The 27600-nt window shown below is 43.4% G+C and overlaps 1 protein-coding gene and 1 long non-coding RNA gene across 6 annotated transcripts in view; one reads left to right on the forward strand and one right to left on the reverse strand.

Annotated features, from left to right (window-relative positions):
- LOC135333252 (uncharacterized) overlaps positions 1 to 27600 on the reverse strand; it is a 58314-nt gene that overhangs the window by 26328 nt on the left and 4386 nt on the right. The window contains exons 1-4 of one of the 5 annotated variants that reach the window (XM_064528181.1): positions 17877 to 17952; positions 16569 to 17116; positions 5434 to 5621; positions 5012 to 5080 (exon numbers count right to left, since the gene is read on the reverse strand). Coding sequence is in view for 4 of the 5 variants with exons in the window: in XM_064528177.1 (XP_064384247.1) it covers positions 5434 to 5621; positions 16569 to 16885 (505 nt within the window). In the remaining variant the exon portion in view is untranslated. Of the gene's footprint in view, positions 1 to 5011; positions 5081 to 5433; positions 5622 to 11027; positions 11144 to 16568; positions 17117 to 17876; positions 17953 to 25076; positions 25244 to 27600 lie in introns of those variants that run through there. The other 4 variants (XM_064528177.1, XM_064528179.1, XM_064528178.1 and 1 more) reach the window with 4 other exon arrangements.
- On the forward strand, positions 3239 to 4530 carry LOC135333255 (uncharacterized). Its single transcript, XR_010393797.1, has 2 exons — positions 3239 to 3356; positions 4254 to 4530. It is a non-coding gene; the product is annotated as an uncharacterized LOC135333255 (long non-coding RNA).

Genomic DNA, 27600 nt, shown 5'->3' on the forward strand with positions numbered 1-27600 from the left:
TGCAGCAGCCTCATATAATATATGCAGCAGCGTCATATAATAAATTCAGCAGTCGCATATAATAAATGCAATCGCATATAATAATTATGTCTTGGTGCGCATGCAGCGCATTCAAGCGAGGTAACCTCGATTATCCGGCCCTCCATTATCCGGAACCTCGATTATCCAGCTTGGCAGTTTAAAAAAAATCAGATCAGAAAATGGGCGTGTCCCTCAAATGCGCATGCGCGTTACAGCTGTTACCATCTGCGCATGCGCATACAACCATGCGGCACTGCTGTTTATCAATAAAGTGGGTGGATCAAGGCGTGGTTTATCTATTCAATTATCCGGCATATTCACTTATCCGGCCTGCTTCTGGAACCAAGGTGTCCGGATAATCGAGGTTCTACTGTATTACGGGTATACGGTAGTGTGTTTATGTGTCTTGTGTGTAGAATATAGCTGCTACAGCTGCTCAAGGATCAATGAAGTGCAAGTAAGGGTTTCTATAGGCCTTCTAGTCATGTTTTCTTGGATTTAATTAGTGTATTTGCAATTCGTTCTCGAGTTATGCTTATTACTTGCAATGACATTGCAGCCTTTTGAGAAGAGTGCGTAGAAAAACTTGTCCATGGTGACTGAGTGTTGACTGAGTGTTGCTACTCTATACTTAGCTCTGCACTATATATATAGAACGCTATATATAGCTATTGAGAGTGAGAAGAGAGCTCTGCTGCAATTAGGCTCTATTAATTTTAGACTTGGACTTTGGCATCGATCCTAGTTGTTTGCCTAACCATTATAAAAGCGAAAACTCGGCCTGGGATCGAGGCTACATCGATCCTAACAATTATGGACGATCATTACCCACTCGTTGCATTTATTATTGGGACTGCATTTATATATGCGACTGCTGCATATATTATATGACGCTGCTGCATTTATTATATGTGACTGCTACATGCAACTGCTACATATATTATATGCGACTGCTGCATTTATTATATGCGACTGCTGCATATATTATATGACGCTGCTGCATTTATTATATGTGACTGCTACATATATTATATGGGACTGCTGCATTTATATATGCGACTGCTGCATTTATTATATGCGACTGCTACATATATTATATGGGACTGCTGCATTTATTATATGACGCTGCTGCATTTATTATATGCAACTGCTGCATATATTATATGCGACTGCTGCATTTATATATATCAGGTACATATACAAATGTACGTGCTGTATTTGTATATGCAACCACTTCATTTGCTATATGCACATGCTGCATTTACATATGGGGCACCTGCATATCATATGCACCACCTGTATTTATATATGTATTCATTTATGATGTACGTGCAATTTGTATTAATTTTGACACAAATGGCACCCCATAGGAGCTTGTCTCTTCTCATGTACAGAATCTGATCTGCCCTTGTGGGCTACGTACACTCCAAAACTGGAGGCGAGAAAGATAAAGAAGAAGCATGCTGCTGCAACATGGAATTCTGGAGCACACTGATGTGACAGATCTCAGACTTTTTCAGCCAGTTGCAAGGAAGCAGCCTAGACAGCTGACACCCATGCACTCTCACAGTCCGGGTAGGCATTATGATTCTTTCATTTGTACATGACATCTACAGTATACTAGTATTCAATCCTTTTGTTGATTAGAACGAGTTTTTTGTATTAATTTTCGGATTCACTCATTAATATTAAAGTTCAAAGGTCAAATTGCGAGCAAAGTGTAAAAAGCTAAAAGATTTCGCCTCCTCGGAGGGGGATCGATGCTCCACCTCATGTACCCGCCACCTTCATACGGGGCTTCGCCCCTTTCTACTAGCCCTCCCTTTCATTTTTCCTGGATCCGCCCCTGCAGTCATAGCATATAGATTGAAGAGAGAGGGATTGGCAATGGAAGCAGTTCACGTGATGCTTTTACATTGAGTGTACACACAGATTAGCCTGAAACCATCTGTGTTTCGCCTCTAAAACCCGAGAAACTTATTGTGTCTATTGCATGCTTCTCAATTAATTAAATATCCCTCCAACACTATATGCCCCCTGATGGTGAGTATCATTTGGAAATGAAAGCACCGCAGGAAGAAGACTGCAACAGCCTTCAATGTGAGTCAAACTAGCCATAACTCAAGAAAGAAGCTTTAGTTTGCTAATCCACGAATCAAAATCCAAAAGAACGTGGCTAGAAGCCTATAGAAGCTGTTAGCTTTCGTCGCAATGCAACCGTTGAGCAGTTACAGCTGGAACAGACACACAGACACAGTCAGCTTAACCGTATCCCTCGTGCGGCTACGCCTCGAGGCATAATGAGCCAAATCAGCAGACAATTTGACCCTTTTGCGATCCAACTATTGCGTTCTGGCAAGGATTGTGTGTATTCACAATAATTTAGGTTTTGCGGATTATATTGTTGCGAATTGATCAACCATCGCAAAGTTCGCAAATGTTTGATGCTCGCAAAACATTATGCCTCGGTGTGCATGCGCAAGCGAGGTATACGGTATAGTGTGTTTGTGTAAGTGTGTGTGTCTGTGTAGACTGCTACAGCTGCTCAAGGATGAATCAAGTGCAAGTAAGAGTTTCTATAGGCTTCTAGTCATGTTTACTTGGATTTTAATTCGTGGATTTGCAAAATAATGCTTCGTCTCGAGTTATGCCTAGTTTTGCTTACTTGGAATGCCATTGCAGCCTTTTCAAAAGAGCACGTAGCCAAACTTGCTTACCGAGTACTGTTGCTACTCTACTTAGTACTTAGCTCTGCACTAGAACGCTAGCTATTGGTAGCTGCAAGGCTCTGCTGATGCAGCCATTAAGTTTAGACTTAAACTTCAATCGTTTTTAACAATAATCATGGTCGATTATTACCCACTCTTTGAGTTGCAAAATTAATTATTGCAAAAATGTTCATCATGTGTATAAAAGCTATTAGGCTTTAGCAGACCTGCCAACCTCTAATAATTATTGGTAAAACCAAAGATCGTGCTTGAAATTAGATGTTCAATTAAAAAACTCTTCCGATATAAAAATACTTACAAAAAAGTCTGGTAGAGCTGACATCATTATTGTTAGTTTCCTGTTTATTTTGTGGGTTTTGTGCGCATCCTGCCACTGCCACATGGCATTGGATTTCCAATATTACTTCAGGTTTGCACCTATAATGATTCCAATTATAGGTGCAAACCTGAAGTAATATTGGAAATTCCATTCCAGGAATGTTTACATGTGCAGTATTTAGAAATCAAACAAAAGTGTTTTGTGCTTGAAATTAGACCCCTTAGCTGGATACGGGGAAGAGAGACAATTTTGAGGGATATTCCCGGTAAGACCGGGATACTTGGCAGGTATGTATTAGTAGCTTTATGCTTTGGCATCTCCACCGAGGCAGTAATCTTGATTTTCGTGAAGTAGCTAGCGAGGTATACAGAGCGCTTTTTCATGCTTGTGTTCCTATAGCACCTATGATACAGCTAAGGTTGTGTTACTAAGTATAGTGTGCTGTGTCCCAAATGGCCACAAAAATGAGGTGAAGTTGATAGCAGCAGAACTGCTCGTAGACTTTTTAGAGACAGCAAAAACAATTTTAATAAATTATTCATGTTTAGATTCTCACGTTAGAACTATATAAGCCTCGATTAAAACCGCGGGGAAACACGGATGGCACCGGAAGTGTACCCCGTTGTCAATCCCTCTCTCTTCAATCTGTGGTCACACTGCACTGGATAATATCAATAACAATATTACCTAGGATGTGGTCAATATACCTGGATGATTGATCGATTCAACCTAAAGCACCCACCCTATTACAGAGGTTTTCAGGCAGGTTGAGGGAATGCTTCAGAGTGTTCATGCATAAGTTATAATTAAATTACTGCTGTACTGTACTGTATGTATAACTTATGCATGAGTAACTTTACACTCTGAAGCATTTCCCAACCTACCTGAAAACCTCTGTATATAGCAACTGGTAGAAACCTGCATAATGTTGTCATAATACTTGTTAACCACATAAAGCTAAATGAAGCCATAATTGACCACATAACTTTCGAGGCCAAACTCAACGCTAATTAACTTCAGCAATGAAATTGCGTTATAAACTCATTCCAATTCCAACTAGAGCACTGAAGTGCAAACCCTCGGCGTTCATTTGGTTTAGTGTTAGTCTACAGCTAGTTGGGCGGAGTCCAACCACTTGCAGTGGTTGGGTCTCACAACAATATACGTTTTTGTTCCAACTGCAGAAAAATTGCAGCCCAATCAGATTGCAGTGTTGCAAGAGAGAAACCTTACAGCTCAATTTAGCTGAGAAGGCAAGATGGCTCACTGTATTTCTCCAGAGATGCAGCAACAGCATGAACAGCTCCTGCCAGATATCTAGGCTACTAGAAAAGAACCATGGTCTATCTTACTATCTATAAATGAAGCTTGAACAGTTTGAAGTTGTAGATTTTTTGTATTAAAAGGACTTGTCTTTGTTTTGAGTTTTAGTGTACTACCAATAAGATTAATTTGGCAAAACCTGTGTTATGTACATGTGTGCCTTCTCTGGTAATCGAACATCTTTTCCAGAAGCCTATAGGGTCGTCTTATAGCTCTCTTTGTGCTAGATCTAGCTATTATGAAAAAGGTTATTTCTGCCTCTACTAAATCTTGTTTTACAGGATGAAGTATCCTTCCACTTTCTCTAAGAACTCTGGGGTTTTTCTTGCACCCTAAAACAGTTATAGCTAGTCCAGCATACAAATAATTATTATATCGCACCCCTGAGCCATGCGGTTGTCCGCCACTTGAGATTAAACAATATTCATACTCTGCCTCAAGTACCAGTGGAACAAAAACGTTTATTGTCGTGAGACGCTTCGCCAGTGGTTGGACTCCGCCCAACTAGTCTACAGCACCACGAGTTAAAGCTGCGTGTACATCTAGGCCAACATGCCGGTTCAAGCTTCTTAGTTTTTCTCGCTTTTATTTAACAACAAAGCAAGTTTAAATTACTTACCTTTTTATGTTGAGGCTATCCATGGTACAAACACAGCGCTTATCGCATATCCAGGTGAGCAAACTCAGACTACATAAAACGACAGACAGACTGACCGAATACTATAATTAATCTTAGTGCCGTGACGCGCCTCGGGTTAATAATGAACCTAATTACAACTGCGGCAACCAGAGATACTTACTAGGCAACCAGTATGACGGAGGACTATTACGCATTCAGCAACATACATATACGTAGTAGGTTATAACATCATGCCCACGTGCTGTACTGCTATTACAACTATTGCCCTAGGGCTAGGTACACCCCTCGAGCTTAGAGTTGTATTAGCTGTGCATCCCTCTTGCATGAGTAATAAATAACCTATACATCATAGGCATAAACGTTTCAGTTCAATGGTTTGCATTCAAATTATGTTGACTCACATGTGTTGGGAGGCGTGTATCCTACTCCATTATTGATAATGGTAACATCGAAATAATCATCACAGTAATCGTTATCCAGGATGTCATTACAACAGGCCTCTCTGCCAACACGGTCTCTATTGGTGGTTGCATAGTAGAGCATTGTTCCAGCATATGAATCATCACTGTTAATTCTCCTCAGACTCAGTCTATATAAATTATTATAAGACACGAAGTGGGTGAAATGTCCAGAAGTTAGTGAGTTGGTTTAACCATGCATATACAGTAGTCTGAGTGATAAATTAAAGTGACTGCGTGCGTGATGCACCATAGCCTTGTTTAAATAGGCCAAGTTATCGGGGTTTGTGTAAACAGACCCTCTCATGATCATTATAGTCTATACATAATTATGTGTCTACAAAAAGTAAGCTGGGTTAAAGGTATACTCTAACTATAATTATACTGGCCGTAATAATTTATTAGCGAAAACAAATTTTGCAGGTGTTGATTATACGAATATACGGCCTTAAAACGCTAGCAACTTGGGGTGTTAGGAGAGCCCTATTTTCAGAAGAGTGCATAGCAAACTTGTCCATAGAGTGTTGCTACTCTACTTAGTAATTAGCTCTGTACTAGAACGCTAGCTATTGGTAGCTGCAAGGGTGAGAAGAGAGCCGGAAGAGAGCTGCAAGGCTCTGCTGACACCATTTTGTTTGTTTTGTTTGTCATTGTTCAGCACTTTAGACTTGGATTTTTGTCGTCGACCGTTTTTAAGAACAATTAACATTTTGTGTCCCCGAACCAAACTAGACCCCAAGGGCATAGGTTTGGTGGTCAGGAGCTCGCTTGACCGCACCCCCTGACCGCACCCCCTGACTCGGGCTGGCGATCTCCATGGGGAAAGATTAGTTAAACTCCTGTCCTCTCACGAAGGGCGAGTCTAACCGATAACCTAATGGCCAAGCTGCTCCTGTCACAGTGCCCCTCCGCTGGGAAGGGGACTGGAGAATAACAAAACAAAACAAATAAACAAAAAAAAACACAAAACCAAAACCGCACAAAAACAAAACGAGGAAGAAAAAAAAACACAACCCAGCCCCAAACCAATCACCACCCCACGGCCTGTCAGGGGCGGGTCGAGGAGGGGGACGACGGAACGGCTCTAGGTAGGTTACCTAAACAATTGATACTGCCACGAGTAGTCGGCACTACCTAGAGTACCTCACACGCATGCGCTAGGCAGAGCCATGTGTCACGCATCCAGCAATGCCGCACCCGGGTCCTTGATGCTAACCACATTTAATGTACCATTAACTTCCCATTAACATTCTGCGTCCCCGAACCAAACTAGACCCCAAGGGCATAGGTTTGGCGGTCAGGAGCTCGCTTGACCGCACCCCAACACTCGGGCTGGCGATCTCCGTGGGGAAAGATTAGTTAAACTCCTGTCCTCTCACGAAGGGCGAGTCTAACCGATAACCTGATGGCCCAAAACGAGCCCAAACCAACGGTCACCCTACGATTACAGATAATTCAAACAGAACTACAACGATTACAGATAATTCCAACAGTAAAAGTAAACACAATACTACAAACGCGTACATGAAACACAGGAATCATTACAAGAACAACAGAACCACAAATATCCAGTCACTACGGAGGGAGCGAGCCCAACACCGCCGAGTACTTTGCTAATTGGTTTCTCGCTGTCCTGATGTACCGCTGGTACGCAGAGTTGGACCACCGGCCGAGCATCTGGATGGTGGAGCCACAGGCTCCTGCTGTCGTAGCCGCCCCTATCCGAAAGGAATGGCCTGCAAAGTCTTTTGGGTTATGACCCGTAGCCGACAAAACCTGCCGCAATTCCCCCACAAATCTGGCCTTGGTGAGCAACCGTCCGTCCGTGAACCGGAATAAAAACCCTGGCTGGGCCGAACGAACCGCCAGGTACGCCAGCATCGCCGTGACAGGGCACAATCGGTTGTCCGTTTTTACGACGAATACGTCCACCCCCTTGCGGAAGGGGTCCGTTTTTGAGCACTTTAGGTGGACCCTCAGTAGTTTGGGAGCCACTAGATCGTCCACACTCACATCTCCAAACGTAAGATGACACTTTGGATCGAATGACGAGTCCGACTGCACCGTAATTTCCCCCGAGCGCAGGAAGCCGAAGAAACACACCGCATCACCTGGTCCTGCGTCGGACCCTGCTGGTCCCAGTGGCTACGAATGGCATCGAGAATTGACGGCAGCCGGTTCTTCCTGGAGAGTCCCGCCCGAGCTTGAGACGCCTTGATCACTCTAACCACACCCTCCAGTCTAGGCATGCCGGAAATGGACGGATCCGGGAAACCCCTGGCGATTTGAAGGTGCCTGATTGCCGAGAAATAGCCCTTGATCAAGGAATGAGACAGACGCTCCTGCGCCAACTGGGCTGCGAACCGGCACAGCCCGGGCTCCGTCACTGGAAACGGAGATATGAGGACAAGATGGCAGAAATTAATATAGCGAGATTGAGCTGATGCATTGTGTGCTAGGGGCTAGCGCGTCGTGAAAGTAGCGTTCCACAAGGCGGTCCAAGGCCGTGACGTCCAGTCCGGCTTGAGAGAGATCAACAGGTCCACCAGTGTCGGGGGATGACTGTGGGCGTCGGCTGAGCCTGCGGGTAAAGGGAGAGAAAGGTAAACCGATTGTTCCTAGAAAGCGCATCGGCCAGTGAATTGTGGACGCCCCGGATGTGGGACGCCGACACCATAAAGTTAAATTTTGCCATGAGGAAGCAAAGGCTCCTCATCAGATGCATGAGGGAATCGTCTCTGCTAGTGCCTGCATTGACCAGTGCCACAACCGCAGCATTGTCTGACCGGAAGTGGACTGACTGGCCGCACCATTCCTGACCCCAAAGAGCCGCCGCGACGACAATGGGAATCATCTCTTTGACTGCAATGTGGCCAGGGCCCATGGAGGCGGGCAGAGTTGATTATAGAACGCCCCACAGCCCGACGCGTTTGAGGTGACAAGCCTGGTGGGGTGAGCCTTATCGAATTGAGACATCATCGCTACGCCGTTCCACTGAGCTGCGTACACCGACCACCATCGAATGTCGGAACGAGCCGAAACATTGAGGCGAATGTAGGCCATGGACAGATTAATGAGCCGACGCAAAAAAGTTCGCCCCTGACACACCGCCTTCGAAGCGTGGTGCAGGAAGCCGATGAGAGACAGGAGGTCCCGCTTTCTTCCCGCCCGTTTGCCCTCCCATTCCCAAAGGAGCGAACGGAGACGGGTGAGCTTGAGCCTCGGCAACCGAATTTCCAACCGAACCGTGTCGAGCTCCAGACCCAGGAAGGTAATCTTCGACGACGGGCCCTCGCACTTAGACACCTCCAGTGGCGTGCCAGTGAGCGAACAAGTTGCCATGATACTGGCCAGGTTTTGCTGGCAAACTGAGGACTTCGGAGGGCCCATGGTGATAAAGTCGTCCAGGTAGTGGGCGACGTAGCTGACTCCCCGCTGGACCACTATCCATTGTAGAGCATCCGCAATGGCTGTGAAGATCACTGGGGCCGACCGGAGCCTGAACGGTAGAACCTTGTCCACCAACACTTCACCTTCCCATTGCACGCCTAGCAGGCGCCTGTCGTCTGGGTGCACCGGAACAATCCGATACGCCTGCTGGATGTCGACCTTTGCTAGCAGGGCTCCTCTCCCCATTTGTAAAATACGATCTACTACACTGTCTGTTGTGATATACGACGTACTGCACATGTCCTTATCAATACCGTCGTTGACGCTAGCGTTCTCGGGTGAAGACAGATCCACAATCAGGCGCCAATGGCCTGGTTTCGCTTTTTTAGGGATGACTCCAAAGGGGCAGTGGATGCGAGGCACTACATCTGGGTGGACCACTGCCATCCTGTTCAGCAGCTTTTCCTGGGCCAAGTACGCTGACACCACCTCCGGGTGCTCCAAGGCTGACTTCATGTTGCTTGGTCCACTGCGAAGTGGTTTCGAGTGGTCAAAGTCCACTCTGAAGCCATGGCGGATGCCTTGGGTGACATACACTGCCAGTTGGCGGTCGGAACCCTTGGCAGCCCGACAGGTGCCGAACCCTGAGCCGCCAACTGACGATGTAATCGAAGCACCTTTGGCGGCCCCGAAGGCCCACAAATACACACCCCCCCAACACACACAGTTAGCAACACAACACAAAGCATGCCACCAACTACCCTAAACTACACTATACTACAACACTAGCTAGTACAATGTTCAGAATTATTCAGAATTGTTCAGAATTGATCGAAACCTTAAACAGGACGTCTCCGGGTGATCCCCTTTGCACGTTGCACACACATGCAAGTAGATGCAATCCCCAAACGGGCAGTCCGGCTCTCCCGGTCGATTCCACCGTCAACAGGGCTCCAAGAATGACGCCGGAGGGGGCCTCCTCTTGAGAGACCGCTTGCTGGAGGTCGAGAAGGAGGACGAGAAGGGACACTTCGAACCTACTGAGGGGGGTGGAGAGTCCTGAGCCCGCTCGGGGCACGAGGCCGCGGAGTGATCAAGGGACCGACAAGGACCACACCACGGGGGACCGTCCACTCCCTGCCCAATAAAACAATACGAGTGGAAGCCCCCATCCACCTTCGACCAGTTAGTCCTGACGGATTCGGCTGCCTCGCCCCGGAACTTTCGGTCGTATAAAAGCCACAAAGGGAACCTGTACCGCTTACTGAATTGACCATAGTAGCCATGTAACTGAGAAGAGAAGGGGCTCGCTCAGGAGCCTTGGCAATAAGGACTGCTGCATACATAGCAAAGCATTGCACCCAGGTAGTGAAGTCTGGGACGAGGCGTGTCGAGTCTGCCAAGCCTGAAGTGCCCGAGGTCGCTCCTGCACCTTGCCGCAGAGATGATGCCGGCTTCGACAACCCCTTTGCTGGAGGCAGCTCCGAGAAGTCCAGAAAAGCCCCAGATAGAATGGTCTCCACCACCGACCGCCTGAGAGGTGGGATCCCCGGCAGCACCACAATGGTGTCCGGGGCCTTGCTGGGCACCGCCACGAGCGACATAAGAGGGCTGGCCATTGCCGATGCCGAGCAGCTGGTGTCTGCAAGGCTGGCCATAGTACTGACACCCATAGCATAGCTCCCAGCACCCGGGAAGCTGGCATGGACCCTAGGTGCAAAGCTGTGAGGGTTAAATAAAACAAGAACAACACGCTACAAAACCACCACAAGAGCCACTACCCCTTAAACTACGATAAAGAACACCCCTAAAGTAACCCCTAAAGTAACCACCTGCTTGAGAGTAGGTCTTGCCGACCCTACCCCATTAACCTATGCCGCTGCAGCTTGAGAGTAGGTCCTGCCGACCCCGAGCTCTTGCTCTCTACCCCTAGCAGCTGCAGCTTGAGAGTAGGCCGTCCGACCCCCGAGCTCTCTAACCTAAGCAACTGCAGCTTGAGAGTAGGCCCCCAGCTCCCAACTACACAAACGAGACACTACCAGGCCAGCAACCCCCATCTCAGCCACGCAGATTTCACATTCTCAGAATGGAGAGTGGAGAGAGGCCAGTCGCCCACCGGAGTGGGTGTGTGGGTATAAAAGACATACCTGAGAGATGGGGACCGAGATGGGAAGGCAGGGAGGAGGATGGCAGAGAAACAGTTGGGACCGGAGACCTCGCGTCCATCGCTACCTGAAAATGGCCACATTCACCATTTGAACTAACATGGCCTGCAGGGTCGCCAGTGCCGACGGCGCACTCTCCGTACCTGCCGTCGTACTTGACGGGGCCAACGAGACTGGAGCGATGGGCAGGTCCTCCGTAGTAGCCATGAGCAGTACAGCAGAAGATACACGAACAGATACATGAACAGTTGCAGCACAGAAAGACGGAACGGCTCTAGGTAGGTTACCTGAACAATTGATACTGCCACGAGTAGTCGGCACTACCTAGAGTACCTCACACGCATGCGCTAGGCAGAGCCATGCGTTACGCATCCGGCAATGCCGCACCCGGGTCCTTGATGCTAACCACATTTAATGTACCATTAACTTCCCATCATGGTCGATCATTACCCACTTGTTGAGTTTCTCTGTGATTCTGCATACAGCAAAATTTATAAAGATGTTCATCGTGATGTCACTGTGTGTACAAAAGCTATTGCTACGTATAATAGCTAGTAGCTTTAAGTAACTGTTCAGTGGTGCTGAACAAAAATCGGAATATTTGGTAAACTGAGTAAATTTAGTGAGAATAGGTAGCCGTGGCCCACTACCAGTCTTGGACTTCGTAAAAGTCTAGCTGGTAAAAACTACTTATTGGGATAGGACAGTTAGAGCAAGGATATTCGACATGGTAAGTAAACACAGTCAAAGTTTTTGAGATGAAGTTTTCCCAAAAGAACTTGAACAAGAGACTCTCATCAGTGGCAGATCCAGGAAAAATGAAAGGGGTTTCCAAACTACGAGCTCGCAGCGCAAACCCACTTCCGGTCACACGTGACTAGGGAAAATCACATACTCAGCCAGGGGAAGTCCCATAATAGACTTGCGTAGAGCTAGCTAGCTGCCACGAACAGTCAACTAACTAGCTTAGGCTAACCTGAACACTCCTTTGGCAGTTGATGCATCAAAACAATTAACAGGTACAATCAAATTACAATGGCTACAAAAACTGATAAATAGCTAGCTGGTAGTTGTAGTAAAGCTAGACTGCAAAGGGGGGATCCGTGGCACCCTAGGATCTCCCCCTGGATCCGCTACTGCTCATTCACAGTACAAGGAATTCAATTAGTTTTCACAAGCCATTATTGGAGTCCCATTTTGGTGGCTGTGTGGGCGTTTTTACCATGTAAAATTGATGATCTTTACAAGGTCAATTATATATGTATATCAGGAGTGCATGCATGCACTCCTGTATAATTATATAAGGCCACAACAAGAGGTAGTTCTGTTTCTGGTCCATCCGCTGCTCAATATTTCACTGGGCTGTTTTTTCAGCAACACACCTAATGCACATGCGCAAATCACACCCACTCACTTTGGGTTGAGTGGGTGTTGCACCTACAACACTTCAATATTCAGTAAGTTAGTGTTTGTATCTTGTATTATTATCTTGTATTTTGCAACGAAAGATGTTATTATGCTAACACAATAATTATGTGGTATCATTTTGCTTTTTTACTTTGATACAGAGCACGTACAATGGCTCAAGCTAGTGCATGCAATGACAGCTAGTATAATTGTAGGTGTTTGATATAGAGACAATTCTCGGTTCAATGTCTAAAATACCTCTACCTGTATGTTATTTAGATGTTATTTTTGTGTTGTAAACCTTTTTTAAAGACAAACTGTGAAAAATAAAAGTGATGACACTGCAAATATGTGTGGCTCAGTTGCTGTTGTCCCTCCTGGCCTCACGTAATCAGGGAAGCAACCTGACCGGAAACAGAACTACCTCTTGTTGTGGCCTAGGCTACCAAAAGAAATTTGAAGCTTAATTGCTCTATTGAACGCATTAAGTCTGAAGTCCTAGAAAGAAACTACACCACCCCAGATATATCCCACTATACAGCACTCAACATAAAGTCAACAGAGTTCCTAAATATAAACAATGTACTTCAGTGAGCAAAACCTTTTCTTCTCTTGGTTGGTCATAAATATATTAAAGATCGAGTCAAGCTACTTTAGTAGACAAACATACAAGCTACCACAACTCAGGTGTAGTTTTGATTCAGAACATCAAACTTAGTGCATTCATAAATAGAAGAGGAAGAGGGATTGGTAACGGAAAACCCTCGTGTAACATCCGTTTTACCCGCGGTTCAATCGAGGCTGTGTCAACCAATGCACTTCATCGATCCTTGAGCAGCTGTAGCAGTCTACACAGACACACACACACAAACACACTACCGTCATGCGCAAGCGAGGTATACGGTAGTGTGTTTGTGTGTGTGTGTGTCTGTCTGTGTATATAGACTGCGTGGTCTATCTGTGCATATAGACTGCGTGGTCCGGCTAGGCCATGCTGATGGCCTATTTCTACACACAGTGCATAATATACACAAGCATATAATTATGCTCAGTCTGTGCAACTCACTCATATTTAAAGGTTTATACCTATTTTAGCAGTTACAGCCAGCACGCTTACACGTTTTAGCAATACAAGACTATAATTATACCACAACAAGAGTAGATAAGAGCAAGAGTGTTGAACTGCAATTTCCTGCTCCTGCGTCATCACTTGATAGTTATCAGTACTAATTTGTTATGTTAGCAACACTTCCCAGAAACCACACACGCTGTGATTGCGTCATTAATTGAATAGTGACAACAATGCATGATGATGCATGTCAAGGCAAATGCGGTTCCACAATTACTACAGCAGTTCAACACTCTTACTCTTATCTACTCTTGACCACAAGCATATAATTATGCTCAGTCTGTGCAACTCACTCATATTTAAAGTATTTTAGCAGTTATAGCCAGCACGCTTACACGTTTTAGCAATACAAGACTATAAATAGCAGCTGTTCGCCTAAAACTTTACTGGAATGTCCCTTTTTACTGGGTGTGGTCAATCATTAGCAAGTACTACACTAGCCTTGATTCCAGGCTGCGAAGAGAAAGGCGGCCTGGTATACCTTGTATGCGCATGCGCGAAATAATTGACAACAATTTCATCATAAAAATTGTAAAAAAACGGACAAAGTTACAAAAGGGAAGAATACGTATGACAATGTGACCACAATGGAAGCTTTCAGAGACACTAATCAAAGTAGAATAATTATGCTGCAGCAGTGTTGCTTCTTCTAGCTCTGTTTATCAAAGAGACAGTTCAAGAAAGCCTCCCAGACAGCTACAGCTGCCAGCTAGAAGAGTGGTGGACTCTTTAATACATCAGTAGATCTTGAGTGAATAACTTCCTGAGTGTCGAGTTTAAGCTTATTAAAAGCTTTCAGGAGTAATCATTATCTTCAGCAATGACTTCTTGTCGAACATAAAGGCAAGATTTAGTAGCAGAAGACTTGCCTGGTCCCATATTACCACAGCCTCATCATATTACCCCCCTTTTTCGGGGGTAATGTACACGCATGCGCATACAAGGTATACCAGGCCGCCTTTCTCTTCGCGGCCTGGAATCGAGGCTAGTACTACACGTGGCTCACAGCATGGGCGTGTCATAAATTGCTGAAAAAGATTATGTCTCGAGAAAACACAACTTTCTTATTTTGAGCGAGCTACCCGGCAAAATAGTCTTGTTTATAGGGCGTAACGCGGATAGTTTTCGAGGTTTTCCAGCAGATTCAATGTAAAATGATCACGTGAACTGCTTCCGTTACCAATCCCTCTTACTCTTCTATCGATGGTGCATTTAATAGAGCATGCTTCAAATTTTTTTGACATCCTTATATTAGAACAAATTGCTGATATGAACTTGGTGACCTTGTAAAGATAATCAATTTTACATGGCAGGGATACTATATAGCGGGTAATTTTCGTGGGCAAGCTGACTTCCATGAAATTTTAACGTAGGCGTGGCTTACCAGAACGTAGGAATGCAGGCAGGCAATGAGACTAAACGAAACGTTTACTTACGAAAACCACTGTTTCTCGAGTTGAACGAAATGTTTACCCCATGAAAATTACCTGCTATACGGTAGTAAAAACGCCCACGCAGTCACCAGATAAGCAAAACTAATTACTGTGTCAGCACATTCCATAGCTTATTGTGAAAAGGACTAATATCTATGCGTGGCATTGCGTTCCACAGACGCACTCCTCAATGGTAAAAGTGTCGTGCCTTGTTACATCTGGTATAATTGGTCTGTGGTTACTGCCTAGTCTAGAGGATCTAGTGACGAAACAAACGTGGTCGAGGATATTAAAGTTATGTTAATTGTGGTTGCTTGAGGTTTTTAACTAGGAACAGTAAATCGGCATTAGGGGTAGCATATACCAAGGGTAGTACGTTAGCCTCGGTTCATAACAGTCAGAGTAATCCCGTATTTGGTATGCAGCTTATGTAGCTTTGACACCTCAGCACCTGCGGTGCTTCATTTTGGGTATAAGCACTGTGGGAAATCTAGTCAGCAAGGGACGTCTAACACTCAGAGCTGAGGCTGCAAGTTATAAGTGGGACCCCATATATATTGCTGGAAGGGCCTTAAAGCGCTTTAGAAAATGCTTGTCACAAATGGTGCAATCTGATTGGTTACTGAGAGGTCCTTTATTTCACTTAGAGACCTCAGCAGAGGTCTTCTACAGAGGTCCATTATATAAGTCATAGTATAACGATGATGCAGTGCATCATTAAAAATAATTTTTTTTTAAGTATTTGTGTTTTGCGGTGCAGCTTTGCAGCTTTTATCTCACTCTTGCAGCTACCAATAGCTATAGTGCTAGTGCAGAGCTAACTACTAACGGTAGAAAAGCAACTTTCTATTAGCAGTTTTTGCTATGCATGATTCTCAAGAGACGGAAATGGCCTTCAATGTGAGTTTTTTTATGTAGACTTAGCCAGAGCGAAGCTTTAACGTTGCTTGAGACTTGTAGAAACTATTGGTTGCAAAGTCTCTCTGTGTTAATATAGCTTAGCTTGCTTAGTACTATTCTAAATCAGTTATAGGCCTCATCCAACGGTCACTATAATTATGGGATTATGATACCCTCACAGGCCCTTAGTAGCGCCCTCACTGCGCTCGGGGGCGCTACAGCCTTGGGGTCTCATAATCCCATAGAGACCTTGGATTCAGTCTATAACTATTATATAGTGAAATAGGGGCGCGGGAGGGCCCATATCGCTAGCATTTTAGGCCCAGAAATCGGTCCATAATTTCGCTTCTACGGTACTAGTATGACATCTGGACATTTTCCAGAACGCAAAATTAATGTTGACTCGTTATTAAACGAAAAAATCCTAATACGTAGTCAGTGTTCTTTAATTTAAGTTTCGTTCGTTAGTACAGTGTAATTCTGTAGCCTACTTAAGGGTCTTTAAAGCTCAGGTCTTTCTCAATCAATTTTTACGTGTGTCCTTTATAAATATACTTCAAAACCGATAAGGTACGCATGGTAGTTGGGCGAAGTTCAACTAAAGCAATATGCACTTGTGCATGAACTCCGCCCTACTATTAAGTAGTGACTAACCTATCATCATAGCAGCACTGCTGAGCCAAGTTCAAACTTATTGCTCCTGAGGATGTATACTGAATTGTAGAAGAAACATAGCAGTTGTGATTATTGTTCGTTTGACCCTGAAACCGTGCATCCATTTTTACTTTCATTACACTTGGTGGACATATGTAGCCTTCTTGAACAAGTAAATTGAAATAAAAAACTTTGTCTTTTCCACCCAAATGCTCAATAAAATTGTTTCGAACACCTTGAACAAAATTACGGCAACCCTCACGTGCAAGATTGTACATTTCTTCATTATTTGGCGATGTTATATTTGTAGGGTCCATTTGTCCATCACTCTGTCTCTTTCTAGTCTCGAGAGGACAAGATACAGCGTTGCCAACAGTTTCCAAACCAGAGTCTGGATGAGTGTAAAAGTTTCCTCTATTATAGTACCCAACAACTGCTGGTCTATTGCTTCCAGGTGGTGTAGTCCATTGAATGCCACCACAAATGTATGAAAATATGATGTACGTGCTGTATCCATCACTGATCACAATAGTTTGATAATTATTAACCTGCACAGAAGGTACAGTACAAGCATGTAGGTACATTTCATAACAACACACTTAATAAAACTGCAATAGGAATTGGCACCCTAAAAAAGAGCTGTCATTCACGTACACATTGTCTACTATGCAAAGTGGATATGATCCAACTGAGTGCATTTTACGTAGCTCTTGCATTCTTGGGCGTTTATCTCTCTTGTATTATAATTATAAATATTATCTCCTGTTAATAATTATGAGTCGTGTTAGTTTAACAAACACTATGATTGCTACATCCAGACAGAAGTAAAAAACAAATGGAAGTGCATGCAGTAAAGTTTGTAAGATTCTGGCTCATTGCTTTTTGTAAGACTATGCTACTCATGCACTTCACAGTTTCACGGGGTATTTTTACTCCTAGGAGTGCTATAATCGTTTGGGAAAGCTAGTGTTCTCTGTAAGTTTTCGTATATCTCTTCACGCACACACACTTTTCCTGCAAACATAATGATGCGTGTACAACCTCCTGCCGGGCAACTAAAAAACAATATGAAGTCTAGGTGAGGCTCTAGATCTATAAGACGATTATTCCCTCTTTCTTTATAATCTCCAGTATAGCCTAGATGGGTGTGGCCTCTTCTAGAGGAGGGGCCACGCCTATTGATGTGTGACAACAACTGGAGAAAAGGTGAACTATCGTCTTAAGGTTATGGGCAACAGTTGCACCTACGCATACACATTTTGCTATGAATATCATTATAAAACCTGCAAAACCCACAAAGACACTCACACGATGGTGCACGTGGTCCAATAGTTCTGTGTCAGTTTAAGCAGCACTGACAGCTAGCCTCGATCCCAGGCCGCACTGAATATGGGCCTGGTATTGATTGAATGTTTGTGCATGCACCACATAATCCCCAGAAACTGGGACTTTGGATAACATCGTATAATTATGCTCAGTAAAACAATAACGTTACAACGAACGAAAGTGGATTGAAGGAAGTAGGGAGTGCATGAGGAACAGAGTTAACATGTGCTTAGAGGAACTGACAGAACTATATAAGATCAAGAGGCAAGGCTAGGCTACTGGTCGTCTCTCTAGATCTAGTGTTGCCTCGAGTGTTGCCACGGCCACTATTGTAGTAGTTGGGAGGATCTAGCTGAGCGTGGGTAGTAAAAAGGATTTAATTAAAAAAAGGTCATAATTAACAGAAAGGTTAAGTGGTAGTGTGACTGGTGTCCGACCTCCTGCATATACCTTGCTCTGACATATTGAGTTTCTAGGCTATTCCTGAGCTGAGGCCAGACTCCTCCTTAGGGGAGATAGAGATGTTCTATAAGTTGATGTACGCCGGAATTTAAGTTAGTCATTATTAATTTTACTGATTCACTCCGTATCCTAGGTGATTTCCAATGAATATGAGCCATATTTTACTTCCCCCAGGGAAAGTATGGAATATGGCTCATATTTTTACTTCCTACAAGCACTATTCAACTTTTGAATCATCTTGACAATTTGTACACAGTAAAATAGCAATACAGCATGCACAAAGTTTTTGTGGACTGTGTTTTGTGCTATTGTCATATTGACCTGAGCTAGATCTAGCTAGATCTAGCAGTCTAAGCTACTTATTATGCACCTATCAATGTCAGTCCCCACTACCCCCCCGGCGGGACATAGTGGGACATATAGTGGAGTTTTGTTGGGGTTTTGATTCAGCAAGTAACCCCGAGGTGCGGGATTGGGTGGGGAATTTGACTTCCTCAATATACAAACTTATAGCAGTAATATCCGGAAAAGTATAGCACATGCACGCGTGTAGTCAAATCCCGGGGTTGTTAAGTGGGGGTATGGGAGGAGAAGTGGGGATTTGATTTCAACAAGGCCCCCTGGGGTGGGGCAATTGATATTGATGTAAATCAAATCCCCACTAAACCCCGACATAGCCCGCATGGGGGGTAGTGGGGACTGAAATTGATGGGTGCATTACATGTTCATGAGGCTTGAAACACTGCAGTTCAATCCTTGCTCTGTATTTCTAGTCAAGGCTGTGGCTCAGAGGTAGAGGAGTACAGTGCATGCAGTGTTGGTAGACTTGTGCAATGCAAATTGAAAACGGCAGCTGCTGATATTGGTGGGCATGCAGGTATGGTCAAAGTTTATGGCTTCCAGTAGAACCTAGCTGCTTGGAGAAGTACATGAGTAGCTAGCCTCCTTCACAAGGCCTCAAAAAGGAGGCCTGCTACTGACTGCTTGCACATGCGCCAAAATTTTCCCGTAATGTTTCTCATTAAACTGAATTTTTACCCGAATTATATCCTAAATAACATATATACAGACAAAGAATACTCTTCATAAAGTCAGACACAGAGCTATATAGCTAGCTAGCTAGAGACAGAGCTGTATTGGTTACAGCAGCAATTTCTTTCTGATAGAGTCGACTTTCACCAAGGCTAGTGTCAGATGGGCGTGGCCTATCCATATAGGCTATTGTCAGCCTTCCATCCGTTCAGAAGATTGTTATCCACACTGTTGCAGGCTGTGAGTCCTTTGTTAACATAGTAGGCTAAGGGTAGCTATTAGAATGCTATCACACGGGCTAGAAACCTTCACAATCACACTTATATCTACTTTCTTCAATCCACTTCCGTTCGTTGTGACGTCATTGTTTTACTGAGCAAATACAATGGTATCCGAATTACCCACTTTCTGGGTAATAGGTGGCGCATGCGCAAACAGTCGATACCAGGCCCTCTCTTCGAGGAAGAGCGGCCTGGGATCGAGGCTAATGAGTAGCTAGCTCTCATACTTGACAGCTGTAACTGTTCTAACTGCATATTCTGAGGCACAAAAGTGGCTGTGAGAGCAAGCTTGACTGTCTCCATTGATGTTCGAATCACTGTTTTGCTGTTTTTGCAGTAGTTGTTGACTGGTTGCCTAGTAATTATGGTTTATAACCAACCTCAGCCTCGGGCTACGCCCTTGGCATTGGTTGGTTATAAGCCATAATTACTAGTCAACCAGTCAATAACTATAACTTGCCTACTGGCAAAGTTTTAAAACGACAAAGGTCAAGTACGTACTACCAACCTCCTCCGTGAGGTGGAATCATGTGACAGTTTATTGTGAATCTGATTGGAGATGTCAATTTTTGACATCTGAGCCAACTCTAAATTGCCATACCCTCTCCCTGGCACATGTCAGATCACGTGCAAGGGTATATTAGTGGGTCAATATTTCAATGAGGGTGCTTTCTAATGAGGGTGTCTCTTTTCTACCAGGAGACTAGGGTGCTTGCTAATATAACGAGTGTTGCAAGCGTGCGCTTGCTAATGCCTCTCGCCATGTTTTTGCTTTCGCTCAAAAGTATTAGGTGTTATAGAAGAGGTAAATAATTTGCAATGTGCTTATTGTTTCACAAGAAAGAGGTGTACGTCCACAATTAATAGTGTATACTGTGAGTTTGTCAAAGGCACGGGGTAAGAGAGAAGAAAAGAAAAGAAAGAAGAGAGAACAGACAGTAGTATAGCACAAACAATATAGTATATAAACGAGCAGAAAGTGTGTATCTATCTATATTAATACTGAAAAGAAAAGACTTGTGTACATGTATCTATTGTTACCAGACTTGTGTACATGAATCTATTGTTATCTAGTCCATATGGTGTCATTTGTTTTGTGGCTTACCGCTATACCAGGACCTCAAGATCAGAAAAAGAAGTAAGTTGATTCTGCCACTGGATTCTCTAACATGTGGGGAGGAGCGCGCATGCGCATTGCATCCACAGGAATAATTAAAGGGTGTGTCCAAAGATATCAAGTTCACAATGGTTACTATAGCTAGCTGCTTTAACCATAGATAAAAGGATAGGAAACGGATCACGTGATCCCATAAGCTGCATATAAAATACATACACTGAGCTAAGATACAGCTGTGTTTCGCTCCCAAACCCCCAGGAAAACTACTTCTATGGCTGTTTTGAAAAATTCAGACCTTTCCAAGTCTCCCTACCACTTCAATTTAATGTCCCTTTATACTAGGTATAATTTGGAAATAACAAACTTTTTTGGGATTGCTAAGAAGTAGCTAGAGGTACAGAAACATTGCTTTCACTACTTAGGATGTTTCTTGTACCAATAACACCTATAATACAGCTAGAAAAACCTATATAAGTAGTGTACTGTGTGTCATATAGCCTCAAGTATTAAACAGAAGTAAAAGTTTAGCAGCAGGGTTCTCACACTGACAGTAAGACAATCATTTGTCTCTTTTTTGTGTTTTTGGCCATTTTTTTCCACGTACAGTAGGCGGCCTCGAATGAATCCCGGGGGAAACGCGGATAGTTTTCGAGGCGCTAAGTGTTTCCTATCCATTTGTCTCTTTTATCTATGCTTTAACAGATCTTTTCTGACTCTTGTAGCTAACAAAAAGCTAGCGCTTTAGTGCAAGGCTAACTCGTATGTTGAATAGAAAGTTTGTGGGAACAGATGATGCTATGAAAGATTCTGAAGAGACTGCAACAGCCTTCAATGTGAGTCAAACTAGCCATAACTCGAGAAAGAAGCTTTAGTTTGCTAATCCACGAATCAAAATCCAAGAGAACGTGGCTAGAAGCCTATAGAAGCCAGTGGCGTAGGAAGCACGGGTGCTCAGGGTGCTGGAGCACCCCCTTATCTCAAGCTACCTTACCTACTTGTTCCATGAAGTTCAGAACAGCTAGCTAGCTTGATATAGCAGCTAGCTAGCTAGAAGTTAATTAAGTCGAGCTAGTAGCTAGCTATACTACATTTAGCATAGTTACGTACACAGTACAAAGGTCAGCTAGATGAACCACATCGTAGATATCTCTTATAAAGAGCAAGCACATTGCGAATCTGCAACAAGCAAGTCTCCTCTCATTTTTGACATCAATGGTAAGTTTACATGAACAGCTACTAAAGAGGGTAGCTAGACTATAGATCAAGTGTAATTGGATCCTAAAATAGACATGCTGTCTAACTGCCAAACGTTCGTTTTCCTCACTGCGAAGATTGAAACATTCCTCCAAAGTACAATGACACAATGCAATCTTTTTTTAGTGGTATATTCATACCCACTTAACAGATTTTAGTATATAGCTATAGCAGAACAATTAATCCAGGTAAACTCACGTAGAATAAATTTTGATACTGATAATTTTATACCAAATTTGCTCAGAATTAATCTCCGGGAATGTAGAATACCAAAATTTCCCGGACCCCCAGATTTGTAAAGCACCCCTTTACAAAAACATCTTCCTACTCCTCTGGAAGCTGTTAGTTTTCAGCGCATTGCAACCGTTGAGCAGTTACAGTTGGAACAGACACACACACACACACACAGTAAGCTTTACCGTATCCCTCGTGCGGCTACGCCTCGAGGCATAATGAGGATGCATATTCTGCCAATGAGGGTGATCATTGTTGATCTTCTTATGAAGGTGTGTTTTAATATACTTTGAGGCTGGGCTGATCTATGATGAGGGTGCTTGCTAATCATACGAGCTCTTTTCTTTGAGCCAGTGACTCTGAGTGTGTACCATAATCTAAAAAAAGCTGAGAAAGTCCCTTGCTGCGAGAGTATACTATGATGTAAATAAACACATAGGGGGGAGTCCCTTGCTTGCAATAATACTACACCACGCATGTAATGTGCGTACAGGAGTCCCTGCTTGCATGTTCCCTATAGACCTCAAACAATGTGCGATTGGCCGGGGAAAACACCAAAAAGCTAGCTTAGCTACACCATAGATAGATAGAGAGGGGTTGGAAACGAAAGTACCCTTGAAGTACCATCCGTGTATCTCTGCGGTTTAATTGAGGCTTACTTTTTAACACGAGGGCTAAACATGAATAATTCCTGAGAATTGTTTTGCTCTCTGTAAGAAGTTCACGAGCAGCTCTGCTGCTAAACACCAACTTTCATCTCATACATTTGGGACAGAGGACACTATTATTTTAGTCTAACTCAGGATATCCTTGTGTTTTCATCAAGAAAGAAAATGATAGAACGACCATTGTGGCAGTATATGTCGACGACCTAGTTATTCTAACGAAGACTCCAGAAGAAATGCAGCATACAAAGGATATGTTTGCCAACCAGTTTAAGATGAAAGATCTTGGAAAACTACACTTTGTCTCGGGATTAGTGTCGAACAGGATGAGAAAAATAGTCGAATGTGCATCTATCAAAAGCAATACATAACTTCAATGCTATTGCGGACTATCCGAAGCTAATCCAGTGGCAACACCAATGGACTCCAATGTTGTACTTGTTAAAGACGAGGCAAAAGCAATCAGGTCGATCAAGTCCAGCATGGTTAGAAGTTTGTTGTATGCAACCACAGCAACAAGACCTGACATCGCCTTTGCCGTTGGAAGGGTATCAAAATTCAGTTCAGCACCAACCACAGCACACCTCACTGCAGTCAAGAGGATCTTCCGTTATTTGAAAGGCACCATGCATCTCGGATTGTGCTATGAGAAGACAGCGAATGTAGACTTGATTGGCTACTCAGATGCTGACTGGGCAGGAGATCATGATGATAGACACTCCACAAGTGGTCATGTATTCTTGATGGCAAATGGAGCAGTCTGTTGGAGTAGCAGAAAGCAATCACTCGTGCATGGCTTTATCGACTTCAGAAGCGAAGTATGTGGCATGCACTCAGCCTTGCAACTCAAGAAGCGATATGGCTGAGAAGATTGATGACTAACATCTCTGCGAATCTGCAGAAGAACTTACCAATCTGTTTGAAGACAACCAAGGAACAATTGCTATGGCAAAGAACCCGGTGTCTCATCCTTGCACCAAACATATTGATATCAAGTACCACTATGTACGTGAACAGGAGTGCATGCACTCCTGACGTGAAGCACTACAGGACAAAGAAATCCAAGTGACTTATTGCCCAACTGAAAATATGCTAGCTGATTTGTTAACCAAGTCACTTTCTCGAGTACGTCATGAAATACTTCGAAAACAAATTTTAATTGTGGAACTTCCTTAACCTTTCATTAAGTGGGAGTGTTGAACATAAAATAATTATAATTTCAAGGTTGAACTATGTCTGATTATGACTTGTTAGTTGTTATGTTATTATGTCATTTAGTCTATACCTTAAGGTGACATATTTTCGCGTGTATTACATTTCTGCTATTTCTGCGAATGAGAGTAAAATCGCAAAAATTAGTACTCGCAAATTAATAATTGGCCGCCCTCTTGTTTAATGTATCCAGATCGACATTTCGCAAAAATTATACCAGCAAAATGTATAAAACTGTAAAAACGCAAACAAATCTACCTGTGAAAATATGTCACCTTTAGGTATTATTCTAGAACATTCTAACAGGCGTTTATTTAACCATGTGTATATATGATCGATTTTTGTCAGTCTTGTCAGTTTCATTGAACATAAACATTGAACAAGCCCCCCCCCCTGTATCTGCCCCTGATGTGCACGTGTGTATTATGTTATGTACGCTTGGCACATCCACTGAGGCATTAGCACCGGTGGTGCTTTCATTTCCTATTTATTGTTACTAATCAGCAGGGGCGTAGCCAGGATTTGAAGGGGGTAGAAGAAAGAGGGCGCGAAGCACTGAAATTGTGTCAAACGGAATACACACCTCTTATAAATGACATTATTTGCCTATTTGGGCGTGGCCCAATATCCAGTAGAGAGAAGCTAGCCTATTAATTTTAGCTATGTACAAAGTCTTATAGATTTAAGCCAGTAAGCTATAGCTCAGTTTAGAGACTGATTCGTTTTGCTTGCGCACTACAGCTATCGCTAACTGCAGCAAGATATGGAAGAGAAGGGGGTGATCAGCAAGATAATCAGATACATTTCTTTGTGTTTTGTACTAGATTTATGCAGGCTATATGGGGGTGCTCGAGCACCTCCCCTGGCTACGCCCCTGTACTCTACTCAATAACTGATAAAAGTGCATACCTATCAATGTCTTTACCTTATTGAGATCAACATCTCCAGCTAGGTCAGGGTCACCATGAGGATATGAATGAACCTGATCCCAATGAGAAGCCACGTTCCTGAAAACTCTCTCTCTCCATCACCCTGAAAGCTTCTTACATGCTCATTTACTCTAGTAAGTAGCTCTGCAGCTATTTCGTTGCCTTCTTCTTGATAGTAGTATGTAGCATATCTCACTGCTCCTTCTATTCGAATATCATTGTCACTCCAAAATGGTGCAACCACAATTTTATTTATTGCTGTATCAGGCACATTTGGAAATGGACTGGGATAGGAATAGCTCCAAGCCTCACCAAACGACACAACTCCGTTTTCATTTACCTGCATGCACGATAAAAGCAATTGTGTATTGAGAGTGTGAATAGAGCACAACGTACACATAATTATTATAGTGGAATCCTCCGTAAAAATACTCTCTGGGGACACTGTGATATATAATATAATGCACAAACCACTGAATATAAGTACCATTCTATGAATTCATCAAAATCATACTTGATTCTATACCCTCAAAATGTATTTCCAATATTCAGGCACAGTGACAGAGAGAATTGCATGTACATCATAATTTCTATACACATTACAGAATATCTGGATGCGGCAGCTACTTAATAAGTCTTACGTATGCTGTAGAAATAACTTCATTTCCAAACAGTATTCCATGAGATATAGTAATTGGAGGAGATGAACTGTCTTGCACAGCATTACTAAGTTCCATCGCCCCTGGGAAATCCCGAAGATTGTAGACGAACAAGGATGAAGCAGAAATCTCTTGCACGTGGCCTATACATAATTCAGTATGGAAACCATAGAAATCAAAGGAAAAATATGTCCATAATTATACTTGTTGCATTTTGAGTGGGCAGATCAAAGGAAACACTGTGCCAATATCTGCCATATGGCACAGGTCAAGCCTTGAACTGTGCCACTATCTAGATACTGGCATAGTATGGCTGAAGTTACCTAAAGCCCACCCTCCACCTAGTAACCTGAAACGGTCCCTTTTATCGGTTTAACAGATTCAGTGGTAGGCAGAAAACGTTTTTCATGCGTCTGGTGCATTCCACAGCCACCACAAGTAGTTGAAACTAGTTGTCCTATAAAAGGAGTGATGTGTACACAGAAAGGAATGCCAAGGAATGCAACAAATCAGTTGTTACACAGCTCACTCGTGCGCACATTGGATATATTGGCTCAGTAGTGCCTTTTCCCTCGAGGCCTGCGGCCCTGGGCCTAAGTCACTACTGAGCCAATATATCCCATGTGGCACTTGTGCATGTGTCACAACTATAACATATACCACATGCAGTACAGCTATGGCAATCACAGTGGCGACAGTAAGCCAACCACAGAGCTATAATTTATGACGCCCACAAATTAACAGGGTATTATAAAGCACAGTGGTTGAAATACGGCTCTGCATGTATGTGGTTCGGTCTAAAGTCTGCATGCGGTTGAATCCTCAAGAAAAGTATATAAATGTGGCATTTTTGAATCTATATACATGTATTTGATTCCAGACAGGCTAATTGGCAGCTTTTCTATTTTGATCTGCAGCGATAGAGCTATATAATTATAGAGTTTCAGTCTCACGTACATTCAAAACCAGCATATTGGCCAGAATCTAGGGGTGACAAAATAATTCACAGGACTGCTGCTTTCAACTCAACACTAAGAGTGCTATAATTATAGCTAGTGAAATAGACACAAAAGCTGCTATGCCAAGATAGTAGCCAACTACAAACCGCTTTATGTACCATTGATGCTCGTACTCTACAGAAATTATTGTTCCTGCATTACCAGCATTACCTACATCACCAGTGTTACCTATACACGTACACCATATAGCTCGTTACTATGATGACAGATTATAGTAGTATGATGTAGAGTAGACTACCGAATTTTATCAGACGTTAATAATCGTTAGCTAAAAGTGCGTATAATGCATGAACAAAACGAAAAATTGAACTGCACAAGGTGGTTGGTTATGAGACTACTAACTGGCGAAAATTTGGATTAGGCCAAGTCGTTTCCAGTCGGAGCTGTATTGAATCAATAGGAAAAAACTGTTCAATCAATCGATTTTCGGCGAGTGTAATCTATATAGCTATTTCCGTTTTTGCCATAACTACACAGCTATAGAGTTAACTGACACATAATGGGCTCAATCAAGTAGAGTACAGTACATGGTGGAGCAATTGCAGAGTCAGTAAACCTTGCGCTAGAGTACAGTGCATCCAGCTTAGAGAGGGAGTACAGGGTGGGTAGCCATGCACCTATTGGTATACAGTCTACTGTAGTTTACCATAACCTTAAATATACAAGGATGTATACTCACAGATGGCGACTGCAAAACAATTATTATGCATGCGCAAGCGAGGTATACGGTAGTGTGTTTGTGTGTCTGTGTAGACTGCTACGGCTGCTCAAGGATGAATCAAGTGCAAGTAGAGTTTCTATAGGCTTCTAGTCATGTTTACTTGGATTTTAGTTCGTGGGTT

Source organism: Halichondria panicea, chromosome 3 (genome assembly GCF_963675165.1).
Source record: "Halichondria panicea chromosome 3, odHalPani1.1, whole genome shotgun sequence".
NCBI classification, from domain to species: domain Eukaryota; kingdom Metazoa; phylum Porifera; class Demospongiae; order Suberitida; family Halichondriidae; genus Halichondria; species Halichondria panicea.